This window comes from Pleurodeles waltl, chromosome 12 (assembly GCF_031143425.1).
Source record: "Pleurodeles waltl isolate 20211129_DDA chromosome 12, aPleWal1.hap1.20221129, whole genome shotgun sequence".
NCBI lineage: Eukaryota > Metazoa > Chordata > Amphibia > Caudata > Salamandridae > Pleurodeles > Pleurodeles waltl.
Window position 1 is genome coordinate 198,337,627 of NC_090451.1, and position 17,056 is coordinate 198,354,682.

Below are 17,056 nucleotides of genomic sequence, written 5' to 3' on the forward strand. Positions count from 1 at the left end.
TGTTTTACTAGAGTTGAGTTCTAATCCATGGTCTGCACAAAACACACTAAACCTGTCCAGGAGGACCTGAAGGCACATAGGTGTTTTAGAGATCAAGAGGGAGTCATCAGCAAATAAAAGAATTGGAACTTTTGAATTGTTCAAAGAAGGGGCATCGTTTTGACAGTCAGTTACAACTTGCACTACTTCATTGATGAACAACGAAAAGAGAGTGGCTGCCAGGACACAGCCCTGGCGCACCCCCGCCTTATATTAATGCTATCAGTAAGTTCCCCCTGACTGCCCCATCCTACTCGAGCATTGGTGTTCTTGTGCAATCTTTGGATTAGATGCACCAAGTTCATCGGGACACCAATTTTCTTTAGGACTTCCCACAATTTCTGCCTTGGAACAAGATCGAAAGCAGACTTGAGGTCAACAAAAGCAACATACAAATTTTGTTTGGCCAAGGTAACGTATTTCCAAAGTAACAGAAAAAATCTAAAGACTTGGTCCATAGTGCTAATTTTTTAACGAAAACCAGCCTGGAGGGGAGATAGGACCTGATTGGTTGTGACCCAGTCCATTAGCCTGCCTAGGACTTGCTTAGAAAAAATCTTTTGAAGATTATCAATGAGGCTAATTGGGCGGTAATTGGCAGGCAGTCCCACATCTCCTTTTTTATGAATAGGGATAATTTCGGCTCCGAGCCACGAGTCCGGAATGGTGCTACCTGCTGCGATGGCATTTGATAAAGTATTAATATACCACGCCCAAATAACGGGTTCAGACTTAAACAGGTCCCCTGGTATCTTATCAGGACCAGGAGCCTTAGCGGGTTTCAAAGAATTAATAGCTGCTGTGGTTTCAGCAATTGTAAAAACAATGCCCTCCGTGGGACATTCGATGAGAGGTCTGCGTTTGGCACCCATATGGTCCTCGTGGTACTGTTGCACGGATGAAGCATAAATCTCGGAAAAATGAGCCACCCATCTTTCAGGCTGGATGTGAAGATTAGGAATAGCATTACCCTCTCTGTGCCTGTGGGTCAATAACCTCCAAAAGGAGCCCTCGTCTCGATTTTCGACTGCCTCCAGCAGCTTTTGCCAGATCTCAAATTCCCAATTTTTCTTCTCTAGATCCAGGGCCTAAGTATAGCTAAATCTAGCAGCCCTGATCTCCTCCTGTGAGTGCTTGTGGAGGGCCAGTTTAAGATTGAGCCTAGCAAGGTCGCAATCATTGTTGAACCATTCTCTGGATCGGATAGTATCAGAAGTATATCTCACAGTAGTTTCTTTATAAAACAAATACTGTAGAATATTTAGCAATTCAGCATGGATTTTCAGAATTGGAAGACTATCGACCTCTTGCTTTTCAAGACCGGAGAACAGCTGTAGAAAGGAAGAATAAATTTGTTTGACCAGGAGTGGGTTGGATGTAACCTTTGGCCAACTAACACGAGTTTGCCTGGAGTTCAGGGAAGGGATCGGAACATCAGTGGTCTCTAGGTGTTGTGTTCTCCCAAATGCTTTGTTGAATAAAGTAAGACATAGAGGGTGGTTATCGCTATCATGACGGAGTTCCACCTTCATGTCCAGAGTATGTGACCAAAGCCTGATGTCAACAAAAAAATAATCAATAGTGCTGGAAGAACACCCCCGCTTGAAAGTGGGGGCATGATTTAGATCAGATCTAGTCCGACCATTACATTCCCTGAGTCCACAGCGTAGGCAAAGGGAAGCCATCTGTGTAGCAGCACAAGAACCAATGCTAAGAGAATCATCCTTCACTTGGGGAATACCCCAGGATTCATCTTCTTCAGTTGTTAAATTACCTACAAGGTTCTTGGATACAAAGGAACAGTTTATATCACCCCCTATCACCAGATGGTTAGAAGGATGCAAAAGTTCCATATGCTCAGCTAGCTGAGCAAGTACCCTTGATTCCATACTGGGGGGACGAACCTCGCATACACGTTGACCAAAGTCACTGTGAAACCAGGCTGAAATATGAGTCTAACACCCAATAAGTCTAATGAGTTAAGGGATAATACAGAATAGTCGCATTGCAGTTTCTTATTCACTAAAATCAAGAGCCCACCCATAGGCCTACCAAAGCCTCCAGAGACAGGCTGAGCTGCGACAAAATAAGTTGTAAACCCCTCAACATATATTATCTCTTCCACCCAGGTTTCCTGAAAGAGTCATAAATCTTGCTTAGAGATAAAGTTGACCCATCCAGGATCTCCCATCTTTTTCTTTATTCCAGCCACATTCCAAGATAAAATATTAAGTACAGAGGGCACAAATATGGGTCTAACTCTCGGGGATACGATGGAGTTCAGAGCCCTTGATCGTTTGCCTCTGTAAGGCGTAGCAACTGAAGTGGGGAACACTGAGGGGGGAACAACGTTTAGTCAGTCTAAATCAGATAACCGGGGGGAGCGGATCTTGGTCAAAGCTGATCGATTGCTATTACGTGGACCCTGAACCCTTCCCACAAGAGCATTGGAAGGTCTATCAATCCTTTGTGATTCCCCCCCCCCCCCGGAGAATACATGCAGAGGCCAATTCTGATATTTCTACCAGATTTCAGAGAACGAGTCCGTAGGTTAAAAGCCATAAGGTTATCGACCATAGAGATGTCAAAAAAGAGGATTGAAATATAATCAAGATCTGAGTCTGGTTGAGCATGTCTACGTCCCTCCCAAATATCAGAACGGATAACAGACAGACATTTCCTCTGTATGCGAAACCAATAGACAACTTTAATAATGAGAGAATCGTGGGACTCTCTCTGCCCAGCAGATAACCTAGGGACCCCTGTCATGTAGATGTATGCATCCTTCCTCCTCTGGTCATGTCTCCCCTTTGGATCCGTCGCCTGAATAAATTTGAATTGACCTTGGCGTGAAACTCTGGGTGGACTTGCGGGCGTCTGTGCACCCTTCCCAACCATAGCTCCCTTGGGCAGGGGATTTATACAGGGAGAACATAGGTCATTATTTATTGAGGCAGGAATAAGCATACGACCGGAGTCAGTGGGGTTGTCGACAGATAGAAAGAGGCAACTCCCCTTTTTATTTGTTGCCATACTCATAGACTTAACCCCCAGCTTTGGACATTTGGGGTGAGAAACTAAGTTATCCCCAGTGTCTAATGTAGCTAGCATGTTAGCCCCTCCAGTCAGATCAGGAAAGTGGTCATTCATGCTGGGCAATTTACAATTGCACAATACCTTCGTCTCAGATAGTCCCGAAATTTTACCTAAAATAACCATTACCAAGGATTTTAAATTGTCCAGCTTCTGGGAAACATTTTCCAGTTCAAGTGACATCTTGCGTTGGGTCTGCCAGTCCAATTCCTCTGTATCAGGTTCCACAGAAATTAAAGGCGTAGAGCAACCTGGGCTCTCACTAGAAGAGGGTTGGAGTTGAAATCTATTTGAGCAGAGAATATCGCTAGAAACTACAGTCTTGGAACCTAAATGCAGAGAGTCCCTAATTTGGTTACATTCTGCAACTTCAACAATTGAAGTAGGCCTCATTGGCGGTGAAAGAATTGCAGCCTTAGATATGGGAGGGGGATGGAGGTCCGCTTCCACAGACAAGTGAGGTGTCCGCAGTTTTTTGGTAAATAGATCCGGAATCTTCCTAAGAGTCGAAGTAGCCGGAATGGAGGGAGCGGTGATAGATGGGCTCCTCAATATTGCCTCTACTTCCTCGAACAAGGAGTCAATAGCTTGAAATTGATTCCTAATGGGCTTAGGAGGGTCATCGATTTTCCTACCAGCTCGTTTCTTATGTTTTTTGGCACCAGAAGGTGGAGCAGGGACATCATCTGCCTTACGCTTCCCCATTATAGACTACGGAGTGTCCGAGCCGAAAACTGGGGCCCCCAAAAACAAAAACAAAAAGAAAATTGAGAAGGGATGGCCCAGCCCGCGAGTATCCCCTAGGTGTAGAAAGAGAGCAGGGGTGCCTGGGACTTGGGGTCCCACCAGGCACTAACAAGCCTGCTGTTATCACAGTACAGATGAAAAAGCGGGGGCCCAGCCCAGCCTCCTCCGGGCACAGGACGGGCCCGCCCTTGGCCCGGGCACGCCTGCGCGCATCCCACGAGGCGGGAGCGCTGTGCAAGATTTAAAGGGCTCCTGCCCTTACCGCGCTGGCGTTGTCCTCCTTGGCCCCCCAGGTGCCGTGAATGCGCGTCCCGCGAGCGCTGTGCAAGATTTAAAGGGCTCCTGCCCTTCACGCGCTGGCGTTGTCCTCCTTGGCCCCCCCAGGTGCCGTGAATGCGCGACCCGCGAGGCAGGAGTGCTGTGCAAGATTTAAAGGTCTCCTGCCCTTCCCGCACTGGCGTTTTACCCCCAGGTGCCGTGAATGCGTGTCCCGCGAGGCGGGAGCGCTGTGCAAAATTTAAAGGGCTCCTGACCTTACCGCGCTGGCGTTGTCTTCCTTGGCCCCCCAGGTGCTGTGAATGCGCGTCCTCGGGTGTCATTTTAGGTTCCTCTGCTTGTTCTCAGAGTACTCACTGGCTTTTGGCTCTGGTTCTTCGTCATTCCACTTTCTGCTGGGTTTGGCTGCTTTCCAGCTTCCATCCTCTCCTTTGTTCAGTCGTCCCTAGGTTCATGGGTGTCTGATTGAATGGAAGCCAGTGAGTAAAAACACCAAAGGGAGTGAGATTGGGTTCCATGTGTTTATGTACCATAGCACATACTGACCTGTGATACATTCATCTCTTGACAGTGAGAGATGAGTATTTGATGACTTCCTGTGATTTTGTTGCACAACCTGAAAGAACTCTACATCTCTACCTTTACTACTAACTCCACACTGACCACAGACAGCAGATACAGGTGTGTTTGGAGGAGCTTGTACAATTACCTGCTGGAAGGGAATGACTCCTTTTCACTCCCTAATCAATGAGAAAAAAGTTCTTGAGAGCAAACATTTCCACTTTTGCAGCACATCCTGTTTGCCTTACTGCAAATTATCCCACATTTAACTCCAACATGGCAGAACCCTTCTGTCCCTCTGGTGGACCAGCCAGAGATGTGTCTAGTAGTATGAGTTGCCCCTCCTTCTCAACCACACCAACATGTTGATGGGACCAGCTCCCCTTACCACTGAGGTGCTGGATCAAACGTCCTCTCCTCCTGAGATGTTTCTTTACACTCAACTATCCGTGGGCAAGCCTCACCTTGTCCACTTTCAAGTCAATTATGTTCCTGAACCCTCCCAAGCTGATGTTCCTGAGCTGAGATCAGTCACATACTTCACACTCAGGGCTTCCTACAGAAAGGCGGAGTCCACTTTCTCTGAGAGGAGATCCACACCTCATTAAGTGGAAAGCACTGACAGGAGGCAACTGTTGGCGTGCTAATTCTAATTAGCCTAATTAAGCTTCAGACAGATTAAAACTTACTTATTTTAAAGCTATTTCTTTTTGGCTTGCTAATAACTATTGCATTGTTTGATGAATATTCACAAAACGTTCTTCAAAAAAACATCAGCAACCTCAGCTTCTTCCTGGGATGTTTTGGGGAGATCTATTAAGCGGGGACTGAGAAAAAGGGAGTCCCAAAACATGTTTTATCCATGTCATTTCCCGTAGGAACGTCAGACAACACTACCACTATAGCGCTGAAAGGAATTACACCAAACTTGGCAGAAAGCTAGATCCTTACCCAGAAAGCTTGCTTTTTGTGATTTAGTGTAAATTTATTCAGCCATTTTAGACAACTTAAGCTTAAAAATGTATAGATATTGTAATAGTATTTTATACATAGTGCTTACTACCCCTGACGAGGCGTCTATATTTAGGAGTCCTGTATCACTGAGGGAGTACCTAAGTGTTAAACTGCAAACAAGGCATACTGATGGGCTGGATCCGGGGGACCAAACCAAGGACTATGATTGGTAGACCGCAACATGACGAGAAATGTTGTGACTGACATTTTAAGATTCAGGGACTCTGTCACAATCTCCTGAAAATAAAAACAAAGCAACATATATGTGGGAGCGGGGTATGGGTAACTGGGACCCAAAAGTCCTTGTGTGTGGGGGGGAGGAATCCCTGAGGGGCAAAGTGAAAAAAAAGCGTTTTGAGTCAACGTAGATGTGCAGTACTCAGTACAGAAATTCACCTTTAACATATATTGCACCCTCCCACGGGGCTGCCTTGGGCCTACCCTAGGGGTGCCTTACATGTAATAAAATGGATGGTGTGGGCCTGGCAAGTAGGTGCACGTGCAAGTTCGAAGTGGCAGTTAAAACTGCCCACACAGACACTGCAGTTGCAGGTCTGAGACATGTTTACAGGGTTACTCATGTGGGTGGCACAATCAGTGCTGCAGACCCACAAGTAGCATTTGATTTACAGGCCCTGGGGACACATTGTGCACTGTACTAGGGACTTACTAGTAAATCAAATGTGCCAATCACTGATAAACCACTTACCAATACAATTTAGACAAAAAGCACATCAACTTTAGCACTGGTCATCAGTGGTAAATGTCCAGAGTCCTAAAGCCAGCAAAAACTAAAATCAGCACAGGATCAAAAAACAGGAGGTCAGAAGCAAAAAGTCAGGAAAAACCCTGCAGAAAGGGCAGTTCCAACATTCATCCAAAAGAAGACAAATCACAAAATGATGGAGGGACTGCCATACCACAAAAATGATAAGGACTTTCAGATGTTTCACAGATATTAGCGGAAAAAATCACTATGGCAAAACCCAAGATACTTAAAAGTGACAGGTTTTGGGATCTTCCTTATAACTTTTGAATCGTTTGACCAGTATGCACCAAATTTATCATGTTCAAAGTTTGAATTTTAAATAAAGCTTGGGAAACATTTGTTAAAGAGAGTCAAAAATATTATGGTGCAAAAATGGGGTTCTTCATGTACTAAGATGTCAACCGTTACTAAAGACCTAGGGCCTGAATTAGAGTTTGGCTGATGGGTTATTATGGTATTGTAATACGGCAGACGTGATAACCCCTCCACAAAACCATAAATCAGGCCCATACTCCGGAATACATTGTTAATGCAGACAATAGCATCTGCTACCAGATGCAATTACCTGGGCTCAAAGACAAGTGTAACATAACCAGCGATTTGGCCAGAACTCAGGGATACATTTTTTTGTTACATGATTGCCTCTCCAAACCACAACACCTAGGAAAAGTCACAAATATTTTGACTTGGCAGGTTCAGGATTTTTATGATGTTTTTTGTATTATTCCATGATTTATGTTTGCCTTGTTGCGATCGCAACAGAGTATCGAACAGCTTGTGAAAACAAAACATTAAAAATCTCTACGTTTTCCATGACATCTTTAGGTTGAAATAAGAAATTGGCGTAGGCATCGCTCCAAGAAACAACACTGAGTGTGCTGGATAAAAATATGTTGGCTGTGTGAATGCACAACAGAGGAACAAATGTTTGAACAAACCTATAGGACGGGAAACTGTTGGGCTTGCTGAAGGCGCCTGAGGTTCTTTATTTCATGGACATAGAGGTTATGACCTAATGCCAAGGAGATAGAATTTCCGTTGTCCAGTGCAGCGCAGAGATTGCTCGAGTGTGGGATGGGCCCTCGTGTCCTGGACGGCGGGTTTCTCTTCCGGTCGAGAAACTCGGTCAGAAAGCACTGCATGCAGAAGTCTCTTCAAGTGAAATGATTTTCCTCGCGAGGACAGGTCTCTGCAGGCGGACAGACTTCACTACGGCCATAGAGTACCCGAGCTAGGTAGGGACGTCTGGGTGGCGCTCTCCGTTTCACAGTGATCAAGGGTTGTCAGCCATTGTATCAGAGTTCTGAAGTTTCACAGACCCGTGCAAGAATACATCAACCAGTCGATGTTTCAGCTATGCATCGAGGAACTTGTCCGGCTGTTGGAATGTAATGCAGGACTACAAGTCCCACAGTGCAAAGTTAAAACTGAATTAATCGCGCGTTCTGCAATGACTCCGGGGACCTTATGGCCTCTAATAATTACATGTAGCGCTTACAATTCGTCACTCGAAGACCATGGATCTGAAGTGTGCTCTTTGGCCACTACCTCCGGGGAATACTCATCCCTCTCCGGAACGACGCTGTTCTCCTCGGGTGGCAGATGACTGTTCAAGAGGGCATCGATCCCTGAAGAGATGGGTGCCCAACGGGACTATCCCCTAAACCGAAATGACGCCTATCTTTCTCCAAATTCAATGAACCCTTTTGGAATTGAGCTGCTACAGCTACTTCCGGTGGGAGAGGCTATACTGCCAAAACCAACCAGCTGTGAGGCCACGCCCCTCTGGTGCGGGCACGCCCCTTTGGAGTGTTCGCTCTGTGTTTGATACATTTCAAGGTTTCATTGAGAAAGTAGCGGAAGAATCAAAGCGGCGGCGATCGCTGGGTTGGGAGCCGCGGGACTGCCACTGCCTAGTGGGGATCGGAGCACCCCCATAGGCGCGGAGGACTGCTGGTTATTCGGCAGGAGGTGGGGGAGCGCGGAGTACCTTCTTCTGCTGGCAAGAAACACGTTCGGCTTCTTCAGACTCGTTAATCCCCGGAGCTGGTAACTATTCTCCGGGGCTCAGGACACCCCCGGGGACCATCAGAGCCCCCTTTACCTGGCCTGCAGCACCCACCCTCAGAGACCACCGCCGGCCCTGCTCCGCCCCAGTGCTACCCCTAAAGCTCTGGCTCGGGGCGCGGACTCGGAGCACACCCTGCTCCGGGGAGTGGGTGCTACCCATGCCTCGCGGAGTTGCCTGACCCCCGCCCTGGGAATCCCTTCTGGAGGCACCGCGAAGCCTAACTCCCCCGAACTGGCGGCAGCAGCAGCGAACCGAGCCGAGCGCAGAGAGATGTCCAGGCGGAAGCAGAGCAACCCCCGGCAGATCAAGCGTGAGTACCTGCCTCTGCGGGGGGTGCTGGGGAGGTGGTGGCCGTGGGGGGAGGGGGTGGGTTCATTGCGCCCTGTGCACAACTGGTCCTTAGCTGCTCCTCCCTGTAGCGACACTACTGCAGGCAGGATGTGAGTACCTGTCTGAGGATGGGTGAGAGAGCCGGGGAGGGCAAGAGACGGTCCGTGGAATGGGGCAGGTGGTTCACTGTACGGGGTGGGTGTCCATAGAGGCAGAAGGTCGGTGCATGAAGTGGGGCGACGAGAGGTCGGTGCATGGAGTAGGGCGACAGGAGGTCGGTGCATGGAGTAGGGCGACAGGAGGTCGGTGCATGGAGTAGGGCGACAGGAGGTCGGTGCATGGAGTAGGGCGACAGGAGGTCGGTGCATGGAGTAGGGCGACAGGAGGTCGGTGCATGGAGTAGGATGACAGGAGGTCGGTACATGGAGTAGGGTGACAGGAGGTCGGTGCATGGAGTGTGGTGACAGGTCTTGGAGTGTGGCGACAAGAGGTCGTGTCAAGGAGTGGGGTGTCAACAGGTCGGTGCATGGAGTGGGGTGGCAAGAGGTCTGTGGATGGAGTGGGGATACAGGAGGTCAGTGCGTGGAGTGGGGTGTCAAGAGGTCTGTGGATGGTGTGGGGTGACAGGAGGTCGGAGAGCGGAGTGGGGGTGTCAAGAGACCGGTGCATGGAGGGGGTGACAAGAGGGCCGGTGCATGGAGTTGGGGAACAGGAGGTCGTGCGTGGAGTTGGGGGACAGGAGTTGGTGTCCCGAATGGGAAGTCGTACGCTTTAGGTAACTGGAGTTAGCTCTGAAGCTGTGAAAAGACACCCCGAGTGTGGTCGCTTGCCGTTCTTGTTTTTCGTTGGCATGTGCTGTAACGCGCTTTTGGTTTTGGTGCGTTAATTTGTGTTGGGGAAGAGTATCGCCTCTCTCTGAAACCGAGTTTAGTATAACGCAGTATCTCACGCTTGCCCTGGGGTTACATATAGCCGCATACAACTTTTATTCATTCATTATTCGATGCTTCCACTTAACGCCGAATCAATACATTTCCATAGCGCCTACTTGGAACCAGAATAGCCTCGGTGTGCTGGTGCACTTGTACATACCTACTGGCTGCGCCTTATCGTGGGAACAGCCAAGGTTTACTAACTAGGCGAGCTTCGGAAACACTGTGTATTATTGTCCGTTGTTTGTGAAGCAGAGCCCCCACCCCACCCCACCCCACAGAGACTAGCAGACCTTGGCTCCCCCGCCCCCCTTAGATGCCTGGCTGGATAGCAGGCACCGATCAGCAGCCCCGATAGCGCTCACATATTCCATTAATGCAGCAGCGCCGATAAGATCTCGGAGTCGGGACAGGGGACCAGGGTGCTTATCTGGCAGCCCCGGCTCCCATTCATTGCATTAAACCGAGCGTCTGGCGGGGGGAGGAGGCTTGAAAAATGCGACGCTCAGTAATTTATCCCCCCATGTCTCTCACAGCTGGCACGATGTTATCACGCCTCCCGCGAGATATTACTTTTTTTATTATTTTATTTTCATTTGGTGCCCGGGTCCTCATCCGAGGGATGGTACTGGCCACTTCCTTTCAACAAGGGCCTGCGATGAGGCGCTTGCTGCTTCCAGGCGCTGTTAATGACAGCTGTTGTGACGCGGTCAACACTTCAGAAGAATGGCAAGGTGTGTCAACCCGCCGAGACGGGAAACGGACGATAATACCCCTGCTGCAGGCGCACGAGTCCATCAGACTACCCAGGACACTGCTAGACGTGGAACAAGTTGGCTTCTGCAATACGAAAGGTGTAATGTGTGGAGCATTTATTTTTTATTTTTTCGGAAGGGGGTCGTGGCGTTAAGTGGCTCTTGCACTACAAAGGTACAACGTGTCACCTATGGGGGAGGCATCTCGCGCCTTTACATCCCCAAACGGCAACGGTGAGGAGGCCTGTGCCCCCCACCCCCTTCCTCCCCACACAACTTACTGAAACTGTCAGGTCGGCCGGCTCCCTGTGCCAGATTATACACTGATAGGAACAACAAATTCGAGACTGTAAAATCAGCAAGTGATAAAAGCGAGAAAACCCAAGCTTTATCTGCCCAGGGAAATAATTGCAATCCGCAGAAGTTTCTTATCTGGCTGTCTGAGGTGCCAGCAATGGGAAAGGGCGGGGGGGGGGGGGGGGGGGGGGGGGCGGACGACCCTCCAGCTCAATGTCTCGGTCTTTACAGCGGGGAGAGGTTGGTAAGGTCCGAGCTCTGACATTCCCACCATGTCCCGCCCGATCGATTCGTTTCCACAGAACCAGGGGTGAAGGGGAAGTTTTGGGGGCCTCATTGCTTCTTCAGTGGGCGATGCGTTTTGGAATTTGGGAGCTGTATTCTTGGGAACAGACCCCACGTGTGAAAAGAGGCGCAAAGAGAAACAGGTGGAAATGGGTTGAAATGACATATGAACGTGCTCGTTTGTGACGCGGCAGTCAGTGCTCGCGGTCTCCCCGTTATAAACGCTGCAGTCCTGCCGCAAAGTGCCGGCACTCCCTCTTCCATGGGAGTGAAGTGTAGGTGCTCAGTACCTGGACAGGTGAAAGCGCGGTGGGCACGTGAAAGGGGAATAAAGCGCGGAGAGGGTATCTGTAAATAAGGAGGTGCTGTGACGGAAAGGGGTGCTGAGAGGACATATACGTCTATACATTGGGGTTTCAGATGTGTAGATAGAGAAAACACGCACCTTGTAGGGGCTGGCACTGCGCTCGTACAGCACGCCCTGTCTGGAGCTGCAGGGGCGAACCTATAGAACACATGCGTTTCTAAATATAGTTTTGGTTGCGTGAATATTATCAGCCGAACCTGTGTAACCTTGTATAAAGTAGTCCGTCTGTTCCGTGCATATGTACCGGTACGGTATATGCTTGTATCCATGGATACTTGTGTTATGGATGCCAATGAATGTGCTGGCATATACTTGTGATATATATATATAAAATAATATGTGTGTGTATAGTGCTATACTACACCTGTACCACCTCTTTCCAATAAATGTGCCAGTTTGCTTGCGTGAAACAGCCTGAGAGCGTAATATAACACTCCCGCCACCTGGTCCCTATAGATGTACAGAGGTATACTTTTGGACTGCATGTTATCTGGAGATAGCATGATAACGCATTTGCACGACCAGGTACCTATAGGTGCTACTGTATATTTTGAAATACAAGTACGTGTAGAGAGCATAATATTGCAATTGTACCACCAGGTTCCTATAGCTGTGCTTTGTGGACCCTATAGATAGTGTACTATCAAACTTACTCCATCTCAGGCTTGCAGAACTTTATGCCACGCCAGATCTGCATTTGTAAGGAATACATAAATCACTGTCAGATGTAATGTCACACCTGAACCCCCGGGCTCGTGTAGATGTGCACGTGAGTAACTTGTACCTCTGAGTTGTCTGTTATCACATTTATTGTAGGTGGGCCACATAGATGTGCAGTTGTGTATTCTTGGAACACATGCACCTCTCTTGTGTGTTACCACATATATTGTAGGTGGGCCACATACACGCATAGATGTACTGTATACCCGTGGAGCACACCTGGCTTAGTGTTGTGTATTACCACAGGTGTACCTAGGGATCTGTACAATGTGCAGGTGTGTACCCTTGGAACACATGCACCTCTCTCTTGTGTGTCACCACATTTAGCGTAGGTGGGCCACATACACACGCAGATGTACTGTATACCCGTGGAGCACACGCGCCTTAGTGTTGTGTATTACCACAGGTGTACCTAGTGATGTGTGTACTCTTGGAACACATGCACCTCTCTTGTGTGTTACCACATTTATTGTCGGTGGGGCACATACCCGCGTAGATGTTCTGTATACCCGTGGAGCACAAGTGCCTTAGTGTTATTACCACATGTGTACCTAGTGATCTGTGCAATGTGCAGGTTTTACTCTTGGAACACGTGCACCGCATGTTACCATATTTATTGTAGGTGGGCCACATAGATGTGCAGATATATACCCTTGGGACACATGCACCTCTCTTGTGTGTTACCACATTTATTGTAGGTGGGGCACATAGACACACAGATGTACTGTATACTCGTGGAGCACACGCAACTTAGTGTTGTGTATTACCACAGGTGTACCTAGTGATCTGTGCAATGTGCAGGTGTGTATTCTTGGAACACATGCACCTCTCTTGTGTGTTACCACATTTATTGTAGGTGGGCCACATGCAGATGTACTGTATACTCGTGGAGCACACGCACCTTAGTGTTGTGTATTATCACAGATGTACCTAGTGATCTGTGCAATGTGTGTACTCTTAAAACACATGCACCTCTCTTGTGTGTTACCGCATTTATTGTAGGTAGGCCACAAAGGTGTGCAGGTGTACTATATACCCGTGGAGCACACACGCCTTAGTGGTGTTGTTACCACAGGTATTCCCAGTGGTCTTTCAGATGTACTGATGTGTAATTAATTGATTAGTAAGAGCTCACTGCCTTTCCTGTCTCCCTTATTTCTGACAAATGTGAGTTGGATACAGTTTTTTTTTTTTTTAGAGTACCAGTTTTTTTAATTTTTTTTTATACACAGTTGCATTGTTTTTTTTTGTTTTGTTTCCTTGGCTATGACTGTGAGGTCCTCCACACGTCGTGTCCGCCACCTACTGCCCTTCCTTCCTCGTTGTAAATCCAGTCTGCGTCACCCGTTCATACAAGATCGGAGCAAGACATCACATTCTTACAGGCCTGACTTGGACCAGGGGCAGTACGGAGGCGCAGGAAGTGACGCTTTGAAAAGGAAGTTACACCTTTGCTTCCCGAGTCTCTGCCTCTGTGTGTCACGAGGCAGCGCGGTACGGATGCTGCTGCTCCCAGACTAGTCTTGAGTGAAATGAGTGAGTGTGTTTATTAGATGGGCAGATGGAAGAACAGGCTGCTGTAGTAGAGAGCATCTACGTGGCATTGCTTGCACCGACCTGGCCTTGTCCGCGCGACAGTTTTCAAGTCCAGTATTGCACAATGGACTCGCGTGTCACCACATCATTCCTGAGCATCCCGTGCGTGGCCTCTCTCGGTACCACTGCCTGCGGTGTGACTTCGGCGTGACGCAGAGGGCTTGGCCTCTCTTGCTGCAGTGTATGAAGGTGCCTTCTTTCCGGAACCAGAAGTTCCGAACCCGGTGTATGGTCAGTCAGTGGGATTTGCATTTTGACCGGAAGAAGAGTGCGTGCAGTAATCCATGCCCTGGCTTCATGGCTAAGTGTGCCCCGAGGGGGGAGATACGCACTGTGATAGAAGCTCTGAGCCGAGGTGGAAAGGTCAGCCAGGCACAGAGCCCAGGGGCCCTTAGGCAGTTGTGAAACAAGCCAGGCTGCCTGAAGACAGACATATTAGTCGGAATTATGTACTTTTCAAGTGATGTGCACTTTAGTGACATGCGCCTCAACTATCTGTGGGTCTGGTTATAGGTGCATTGAATATAGGGCAAAGAACATGTATCCAGTACCAACCCCCGCCCACAGGCCGATTCTGGCACCATAGCTGGCGAAGCTACAAGCCGAGTCTGATACAGTGGGTGTGGCATTAAAGAGGGCAGGCCGATGGGTGATTGTGACCTCACTGGAGGTGAGGCACTAGGCCGAGACTGACGTCATTGGGGAAGAGATAGCTGGTCGAGTCTGACTTCATTGGAGGCCAGGCACCCGGCCGAGTGTTAGGTTATTGGAGGCAACAGGCCGAGACTGACGTCATTGGAGGCCACACAACAGGCCGAGTATGACGTTGGAGGCCAGGCACCAGACCGAGACTGACGTCACTCGGGCAGAGATAGCTGGCCGAGTCTGACGTCATACAGGACCAGCCCACATGCCAGTGCTCCGAACTCCTTGGTAGGTGAATTTATTGTACAGTTATTTGACCCTTTCTAGGAATATAATATGTGATGAAATAAAATAGCTTTAAGAAGCACTGCTGAGAGCGAGGGGCTTTGGCTGCATCCACATGAAAAAGTGCTTATATTTCAATTTTGGTCTTGTGGCAAGTTTATGCTCAATATAGTAGGCTGAGTTGGATTTGGTGACAAACCAACAATCCAGGCTATACACCTGACTTGTTTATTGTGAAAAGATACCAGGCTTGATATTTTGTTGCAAAAAACCTGTGTTAAAACAAGTAAAGATGTAGGAGTATATTATTATTACAATGTGTTAAGGCCTGTCGGCGTATATTGTGGTAGATGCAAATTCACAGATTAGGGTCGTAAGCGAGGGTTTTGATGTTTGCCGCACCCTCTGATAAACCCTGTGCAGAGAAGATATGCTCTTTGTCAATCCTTGTTAACCTGCCCTAGGTGAGAGTGTATACTGTTTTGCCAACTCTAATTTTGCATATATTTGTAATGTTATGATTGAGTGATAGTTGCCTTGTAGGAAAGTACGTTCTCAATGTAGTAGGCCTGAATTGGCAATGGTGACAAGCCACTGAGCACGGTTACATATAGGCTTATTTGATTCACTGGTGCAAGTTACATACAATGCAAAGGCAGTAGGCGTGACATAATCATAGGGAAAACAGATGTTTAGGACAATAGGTAGTTCAGGATGGATTGTGATTATAATGTGTGAAAGTCTGTAGATGAGTATTTGTTTTAACATGGGATCTCTGGGGCCCCCCCTGACAAACCCTTTGGGGTTGTGGAAATCATTGTTGGGCCTTTTTAACGTGAGTAATACCTTGATTTTTGCCAACTGTAATTTTGTACATATTTATAATTTTATGATTGACTGCTCGTTACTTTGTGGGAAAGTTTATGTTCAGTCAGTAGGCCCGAGTGACAAGCCAACGAGGAAGGCTATTGACGTGATTGGTTTATTGGGAAAAGCTATGATTTTGTAATGTAAAGTTGAAACAAATCCAGTAGACCTTAATTATTCTATTGTGAAAAGCACTGAATGTCTCTGGTTCCTCTAGAAAATAAGAGGCTATACTCTCACAACCCTAGGGACAGAAGATCTTCAGTGTGGCAAACCTTATGTCATTTTAAACTGGTAATATTTTGTTTTGCCAACTTTAATTTTGCATATTTAAGCTTTATGACTACATGCCTGGTGATTTTCTTGTAGGGAAGGCGCAAAGTGGTGAATTCAGTTGATTATGCAGATAAGCCGTTGTTCATTGTGGAAATGTTTCACACCTACCCCTGGTCTAATGTTCATTTTTCAAAGTTCTGTAAAAAAAAAAACGTAGGCCTTGCTTATTGTGAAAAAGTATGTTAAAGCCAATAGGTGTTAAACTTACATTGTTAATACATGATGTTAAAGCATGTGGGCAGGCGTTGTGTTATAAGGGGTCTCAGGAAGTTCTGTAATAGGTAAAGGTTTTCAAGTAGGTCACCCCTTCTGACAAGCCTTGGAGGTAGAAGATTCCCACTTTGATAAACCTTCTTCACCCCTAACTATAAGAGGCTATACAATTTTTGCCAACACTAATTTTGCATACATTGCCGCTTTTATATTTGACCTGGCTGGTAGCTGCCTTGTAGGAAAGCTTAAGCAAAATGCAGTAGGCCTGTGTTTGCCATGGTGACAAGCAGTGCTAAAGGGTATAGGCCAGACTGAGTTCTAGTAAGTTATGCCAGATGTTAAAGGGCTGATCTGTTTATTATGGAAAGTTTTGACAAAGGTAGTAGGCTTTACATATTAATTTGAAAACCATATGCTAAAGGCAATTGTCCTTTTAAAGGTAGCTTGTTTTTACACAGTGTTCTGTAGACTGATATTTTGTTACAAAGATATTGTGTTTCACCTTAAAAGGGTAGTGTATTGGTTATTACGCCTGACAGCCCTGGAAATAGATGATTTGCACTGGTTGAATACTTATTAGGCCCCATTTAGCGGGGCTACACATTGTTTTCTCAACTATAATTTTGTACATCTCCATAATTTAATGGTTGCCTTGCAGGAAAGCTCATGCTCCGCTTAGCAGGCCTGGGTTGCTTATAGGAATAAGCTCATTTTAAAAGTTAATGTTCTGATTGGTGCTTTGGGAAAGGCTATAATTAATACATTAGGGTTTGTCTAGTCATTATGAAAAGTTTTGACACAGATAGAAAGCATTACATTAATGTCAAAAACAAATGTTAAAGGCAATCGACCTGTAAT

The 17,056-nt window shown here is 47.3% G+C and overlaps 1 protein-coding gene and 1 long non-coding RNA gene across 2 annotated transcripts in view; one reads left to right on the forward strand and one right to left on the reverse strand.

The window, feature by feature from the left end:
- Nucleotides 1–8,205, reverse strand: part of LOC138268257 (uncharacterized) — a 90,227-nt gene extending 82,022 nt beyond the window's left edge. Inside the window, exon 1 of the long non-coding RNA XR_011199966.1 lies at nt 7,438–8,205. This is a non-coding gene — a long non-coding RNA (uncharacterized lncRNA). The remainder of the gene's footprint in view (nt 1–7,437) is intronic.
- A 105-nt stretch (nt 8,206–8,310) lies between these two features.
- The window catches only part of ZFPM1 (zinc finger protein, FOG family member 1), a 247,524-nt gene continuing 238,778 nt past the window's right edge, over nt 8,311–17,056 (forward strand). The window contains exon 1 of the mRNA XM_069216983.1: nt 8,311–8,880. Coding sequence (XP_069073084.1) covers nt 8,841–8,880 — 40 coding nt within the window. The 5' untranslated portion in view covers nt 8,311–8,840. The remainder of the gene's footprint in view (nt 8,881–17,056) is intronic.